At 39.3% G+C, this 7,203-nt stretch overlaps 1 protein-coding gene across 1 annotated transcript; it reads right to left on the bottom strand.

Annotated features, from left to right (window-relative positions):
* Positions 1 to 1,657: 1,657 nt before the first annotated feature.
* On the bottom strand, positions 1,658 to 6,644 carry LOC104942468 (interleukin-17 receptor D-like). Its single transcript, XM_010767697.1, has 3 exons — positions 6,121 to 6,644; positions 5,578 to 5,849; positions 1,658 to 4,008 (listed from the first exon to the last, which is right to left on the bottom strand). The coding sequence occupies exons 1-3, from the start codon at positions 6,636 to 6,638 to the stop codon at positions 3,884 to 3,886; spliced, it is 915 nt and encodes a 304-aa protein (XP_010765999.1). The 5' UTR covers positions 6,639 to 6,644; the 3' UTR covers positions 1,658 to 3,883.
* Between the last annotated feature and the right edge of the window lie 559 nt (positions 6,645 to 7,203).

The raw sequence follows: 7,203 nt of genomic DNA, 5'->3' as shown, positions 1-7,203 counted from the left end.
GTTAGGGGTAAGTTGATCGAGGTCAGGGGGTAAATTGAACCACTGTTCAAACCTGGGCATACCTACAACACATGCTAAAGGTAACTATAAACAATAAATAACAAACCAAATACAAGCTTAGTTTTTCAAATATTTTTAATATACATTTCGATTGAAGTGATAGATTTTTTTTAACATGTTAAAAGGATAAGTAATCATACAAATGGTGATAAAATTTCATACATCTTACCAATCAAACACAGGGTGAATTCAACTTTAAATGTAGCCTACAATGAGCTCTTATTATCAACTTGGCCTACTTTCATTCATTTCTCCATTGAAAAACTGGCTCAACTTACCCCAAGGCCCATGGTTCACTTTACCCCATAGCCACCATTTTAGAAAAAATAGCATAGCATTAAAATTCAGAGTCATCTTTAGCTTAATGATTCACATGGTTTAATACGCTGCCAACACATCAACATATACAATATATGTGTTTAAACCTGGATACATTTTTTTTGACATGACAGCCGATATAGCTGACATCTAGAAAATTTCCTTTGACAAGCAAAAAACGTTTTTTTGTAAAAATGTTTACTCACCAGACCACAATGAGCATCTCTCTTTCACAGGCAATGAAAAATGGGAGGAGCTTGCATAATTTCTGGTCACGTGATTACAACTATAAGGCGTTGCCTGGTTACAGGGGGTGGTTCAACTTACCCACTGGCTCAACTTACCCTTCTCCCCAACCTTCTATTGCGCTACATTGATTTTAAAGCTTTCTTTCATTTGCAGATCAAGAGTAATAATACGAAATGTAATTATAACTTATGTTAATTTAAGGATATATATATATATATATTCCTGAGTACTCAAAACTATACTCATTTACCAAATGCAACATTATGGTTAATGAGTAGTACTTAGTTTAGATTCTTTAAGAATTTTGATGCAGTTATGTTTGTTCCACTAAAATCCTGTGCTAAGATAATACGTTTTAAATTTGTTACACATTACTTAAGGTACCAAAGGGGTTAAATGCTGTCCAAGCAGCAATCCAAGACTAAATAAACAGAAGACAGTCTAAAATTGAAAATATATCAGCGCTACGGGCACAATTGTCTTTGCAGCAAAAATAATTAAGGTTGAGTACCGAGTTTAAGATAGGAAATAATTTGAAAAAGGAAAATCATTAAATAAATAGATAATGAATGAATATTTACAGCCCGTCTCCAAACAGTGCTTTTATTTTGAAGGTAGCCCTGTGCTGTCTGTGTGTTTTGGAGGCTTCTGTTGTTTTAAGCATTGACGCTTCACAGATCACACACTATGGAGCTGTCTGATTGTTTCATATCAGTGAAGTAAGAGTGTGTTTTACTGTAAGAAACTAAAATGCGTCAGCTTGAAGCATGTGAGAAATTTTTACGAGCTGAAAGCAATATAAATACCGTGTCTAGCATGTCCTTATGAATTTGTATTGTCCTAAAGTATTTATCCTTTCCTTTACCAGATCAGCTTTGTGGCTAGCATTAAATCCAAAAAATATGCAGGGGTTAATTTTCGCCTCTTGTGATTTGTTTTGGTGATCTTGTTTTAGGAACTACAAAACATTTTTTATAAAAATAATAACAAACCCTTTAACACTCAAAGAATGACAAAAAGATGCAAAGACAAACATTTTATTTGATGAATTTATCTATGTCCTACATTAGGGTACTTTAAAACAGTACATTACTATCAAACGTAGAGAGAATAGTAAAACAACAGACTAACTCTATAAAATTGAAGCAGAACAGACATTTCCAGGGTTAAAATAAAAATAAGAATACTATTTACAAGTAGGAAATGCTGAATCTTCTCTTCCAACATACTCAACCATGCAGAAGTCGTCACATAAAACATTTGAGTAGGAAAATAAAAATACTTTATAAAACTTTAAACACATGGTGGTTCAAACCACAACAAACTGACAAAATAACTTGGAAAAAAGTGTATGGAAGCTCATTTGCAAGGACTTAGCCACAATTATGAGATATGTAACAGTGATTAAGCCACATGCAAAGTTATGAAGGCAGATTGTTACTATCTTCTTCCATAACTAAAACTGTATCGCATATTTATTACATAGTAACCAGAAAATGTGACATTATTTTGTAATTTTATTTGAAAACATTTAATGAATTTATCTTTCTTCTGGCATGAATGGGCTTCCATACAGTATATGCATCTTCAAAGTGGTTTAGTAATAAGGATTTTTACAAAAAAAGTGTCACTTTTCATAATGCCCTCCTCATCGCTGCTTCCTGCAACAATGCTAGATAAGAATTTAACAAGAAATACATGACTATAAATGTAACATTAATATTGAATACTTTAAAATATGTAACCACAAGCTTAACAATGTACCCACAGTGTTCAATACGTTATACCACCAGCTGAATGAGTCTGAATTGTATGCTCTGAACTTGTTAATTGGAAAGCAGAGAAAAACTAAGAATTTCACTTCAATACATATTCCATAAAACTTGTCCAAAACATTATATCACATAAGCACGATTACATTTCTGACAGTTTCTTTAACAGTTATTTTTTACAGTTGAATGATTTATTATTAGGCAGTTGTTATGTTCGTATTTGCTGCTTTAAGGAATGAGCATATATATGGTATAATATCCTCAGAGTTGCAGATTTTCTTAAAGAAATCTTTGTGGGTAATCACAGAAGATCAGAAGATTCTTGGATCCTGTTGGATGTTTTTCCCGGGGAGCTTCAGAACATGTTTGTGGCATTGTGTTTTCGTTCCAGCATCAAAAAGTGCCTGAACATCATTTCATACTTGGGCCAGCTGTCAATCAATCACAGTGCTGAGGCAGTCTTTGGTTTGATCTGGTCAACTTAGCCAGCACCTGTAGATCCAGTCCTTCAAAAATCATTCAGGCAGTGCCAACAAAGTACCGTAGTATCCGAGGCACTAGTGTAGTACACGCTGTAGCTGGTGTTACCATTCTTACCTGCCTCATTTGCACTACATGGTTCGACATGTCTCCCATTTGGCACCACGTCTTTTTTTTGCATTTTGTTTCCAGTGCTGGTAGCACCCCCCCTCAGTACAGGCAGGATTCTCAGCTGTTGCCCACACTGCATGAAATCTCTGTGACATAATTGTCCATGCAATGTTTGCCGGATAATGGCAAAAAAAACAAGTAACGTATGACAATTGTATTCTGTGCTGTACTGTAATAGTTTTGCAGGCTCATATTTCTTAGTTAAATTATGGTTAGAATGACTCTGAAGGAGAGAAACTCCCTCTGAAGGGAACGTGGGGATTCTAGCCTTTGCAGACTATTTACGTGCACAGAAACCTATATAACACACTACAGGAAAGGGAAAACCATGCATAGCATAATAGGGCCTCTTTAATTCAACGTTCTAGCATCAGCACAGCTCACTTAGAACCAGTACCAAGTTGGTATCATATAAATGACCAAGTAAAATAATGTCTGAAATTTGAAAACGATAAAAAAAAAAAGAGGTGAGGTGAGACATCTTGGCATATCATGTAGTGAAAATGACGCAATAGTAAACAAGTTGTAAGGGATTAGTGGTTACCATAGTTACCAGGGAGGTAAGTCACATAACTTAGTAGGTGGCGTTGTTCCAAACACGCAGCACTTACAATAGATACCAAGGCCAAGAGTTATAAAACGCAATAACTTCCAGGAACAAAGGTTCTACATGCAGTGGCTATCATAGTTACTACGGAGCAGGATCTTCCACAGGTGAACCACTGCAGTGCCATTGAGTTAATTCCAGTATAATTTCCATGACTTTTAAGATAGGATTCAGGTCTGAGGCCAATTAGTTTTTGGCTCTGTTATGACATCACTGGGCTGGTCCCCTACAATGTGGCCACAGGTGCGAGTCCGTCGGCGTGCTCCAGGTGGTGATGGTGGTGCAGCTCCGCTTTACAAACTGTAGCGGCGCTGCAGTGGAGCGACGTCACAGCAGGCGGCTCCTCGTCACCTGAGAAACACAGGGTCAGGAATGAGTGTCATGAGTCCCAGGGGGAAATGAGAGCAGAATTTGTCACTTGGGATGCTGCTTTGGGTTTGTTACTTAAATGGGCCACATTATGTTCATTTTCAGGTTCATATTAGTATTTTGTGTCCCGCCCCTTAGCCTATCACGTACAATATGTTTGAGCGCTAGCCAATAGAAGCATAAGTGTTACATAGTGATTTTATTATGTCACAAAGGAGTCCAATGGAGGCATTTCAGGCAGGGGGGAGTGTGTGGGACAGAGATTTTAGCCTTTGCAGACCATATACATACAAAAAAACCTATATAACACACTACAGGAAAGGGAAAACTTAAAAAAGCATAACAAGGCCTCTTAAAGGAACATAAGGATATAACACTGGTGATTTAAAAGATAATATTGATACAGATGTTATGCTGTCTTCTTCAAAGTTACAACATTCACGTGACAACGTGGCACTTGACATAATGATCATACATTAGTCGCATGGTATCCTTATGTAAGCGACCCTGAGCTAGTTAGTAAGTTACATAACATTTAGCATACTTCAGCAGAAAAACTACTTTCTGCAGACAATAATGGTACAAAGGTTGTTCTATATGAACTTATAAACAACACATATGTGACCCGCTCTATCGAAATCAGTCGGAAGTCGCAATGGCTCAAATAAAAATAAATGTGGATTTGCGTAAAAAAATAGTTTTCGGGTGTTTTGTTTGATTTTAAATAAACAAAGTCTTGGCTTTCAGAATATGAAACTTTTATTTCCAAAATCACACGATAAATACATTATTGAAGCTTGTAAAGGGAAGATGACAGCTCTCACTCGCAATCGTATGTTCCGCAGCGCCGCCCCGCCTCCCTCCGGCTGAACTTATGAATGTAAGGCGTATAGTAATCATAGATAACACGGCAGGGTACGTTACAGTTTGTTTTCATCTGATTTCAATTAAACAAAGTCTTGGCTTTCAGAATATTGAACTTGTTTCAGCAAATTCAGATGATAAATACAACTTTGAAGCTTGTAACGGCATAATTACAAGCGGAGAACGGAGTAACTTAACGTCAAAGCAGGCATAACAACAGCCGGTGTTTTTTGAGAGTGTTTTCCCCGGGAAACAAACTCAATACACACAAACGCAAAATTACACAAACACACACACACAATCGCGAGCTTCCGCCAGACCAGTAATCCAAACGAAAATATTTTCCCTCCGTAGTATTTCGATCATTTGCTAGCCGCTAATAATCAATCAGATCGATGGATTCCAGAGAAGAGAGAAACTTTGAAGGCCTTTTTCTCAAAATGATGACTTGGTGACAGTCATTATATAATGTGACATATTTTGCTTAATATTTGGAGTACAACAACAATCCTGATATCATTAGAAAGCTAGGAATCTCCTCTTTCCAACAGTGTATACAACTCATGTGTGTCTTTGGGTCAATGCGACTGATTTCGATAGAGCAAGTCACATATGTTTAACTCTACAATGTGGAATAAAATCTTTACAAAATTTTTCAAAGTTGCAGTATTTGCCAGACGGCCTTACCCAGCCCCGAAGAAGACGATTCGCTGTCTGCCAGAGAGGAGGAGTCAGCCTGGTCCTGTGACAGGCCGTCCATAAGGGGAATGGAGAGTTCTGAAGAAGGGACGGACGAATCATAGATGCCCGAATCACGAGGGGGCGGGACCTCTGGAAGTGAGTGGCGGCCTTCTTCTGCCTCAGTGTGGACAGGACACACCACGTCCTGCAGGATGGAGGGTGCGGAGCAGGAGGAGGAGGACTCTTCAGGGGACAGGCCAGATATGCCAGAAGTGGACCTGAAGGAACAGAAAAGCAAAAGCCGTCAGACTGAGGAGGAGTCTCATATTATGCACAATTCTCGTTGGTCAAATACCATCCACAACCAGATTCCCGCACTTACATTCCCACGTCAATCAACAGTGACGTTGTCTAGTGGTCGTAGATGTACAGTGTAGGTTTAAGATGTTTCTTGAATAAACATTGCAGCTCATTAGACCCAAGTAAAGTTCCTGTGTATTTAGCAAAGTCAGACGAAAAAAACTACTGTGGTGTAACATCGTAATTTACCTTGAAGTGCTTCCCAGCATGGACAGGGAGCAGTGTGGCAGTCTAGGACTGGAACAGAGTCCAGGACTGGGACTAGGGCTGGGGCTGGGGCCAGGGTGTAGGCTGGGACTGGAGCCAGGGGCCAGCAGGAGCATGTTCCTCCCCGGGGCCCCCTCTCCACCCTCCAGGGACGGTGTATTAACAACAACCTCGTTCAGCACCAGGCCAGAGTCACACCTCCCCACGGACTGAGAGGAAGAGGAGGCGCAGGAAGGCTTTGGAGGAGGGCTAGGGTCAGCCACTGGAGGGTGTTTGGAGGGGGAGGCTGAGGAACCTCCTGAAGGAGCCAGCTGCTTCTCAAACCAGTCTGGGTTCTGGCTGATGTGCTGGTGCATGTTGCAGATGGAGACATACAGCGAGCGTCCGGACCGGCTCCTGAAGTAGTTCCTCCGGGACACATTGTGAGGCTGAGACTCTCGATCAGACAGACTGGACTGACTGGAGTGGAGCCGGCTGAAGAGCTGAGGCAGCTGGTCCATCAACTTAAACCTGAACACAGGAAATCAAATGACTAACTGTTATTTGGAGCTCAGATATATAACAGCTCTGTTAATTATTTTGAAGAAACGAATGCCAACCATTCCTGGATTGCTCGTAATAATATCTACACTACAGGAAATATAACTTAATCTCTGTCACTGACCGAAATTGTTGAACAATCTTCCAACAGATCAGTTTAATTTGTTTATTTTTGTTTTGCTTCTTTTTGTTATTATTCTTCACTATATAATTTAATATTATATACAATTATATTATATATATATTTTTTAATGCTGTCAAAATTATCGCGTTAACGGCGGTAATGCATTTTTTGAATTAATTGTGTTAAAATATTTAACGCATTTAACGCATGTGCAGAATGGCCCGCCTCATACATCCCACCAGTGGCAGCGCCAGGGTATGTCTGGGGTAGGCTACACCCATACCAAGAAATGGCTTAGCCCCACCATGAAAAATGATGTTAAAGTAAGCAAAAATAAAGTCCGCCAAACTCGCGCAGAGAATAGCACAGACAGCAGTTAGTAAGATTGATTTCAGTAGCCA

This window comes from Notothenia coriiceps, unplaced genomic scaffold, assembly GCF_000735185.1.
Source record: "Notothenia coriiceps isolate Sejong01 unplaced genomic scaffold, NC01 NC01_scaffold00004567, whole genome shotgun sequence".
NCBI lineage: Eukaryota > Metazoa > Chordata > Actinopteri > Perciformes > Nototheniidae > Notothenia > Notothenia coriiceps.
This window is presented reverse-complemented; position numbering and strand designations above follow the sequence as displayed.

Coding starts and splice junctions, on each gene's coding strand:
- LOC104942468 (XM_010767697.1), bottom strand. CDS start 6,638: ATGGACCAGCTGCCTCAGCTCTTCAGCCGGCTCCACTCCAGTCAGTCC. Junction 5,850..6,120: donor ATGCTGGGAAGCACTTCAAG/GTAAATTACGAT, acceptor CTGTTCCTTCAG/GTCCACTTCTGGCATATCTG. Junction 4,009..5,577: donor ATCGTCTTCTTCGGGGCTGG/GTAAGGCCGTCT, acceptor TGTGTTTCTCAG/GTGACGAGGAGCCGCCTGCT.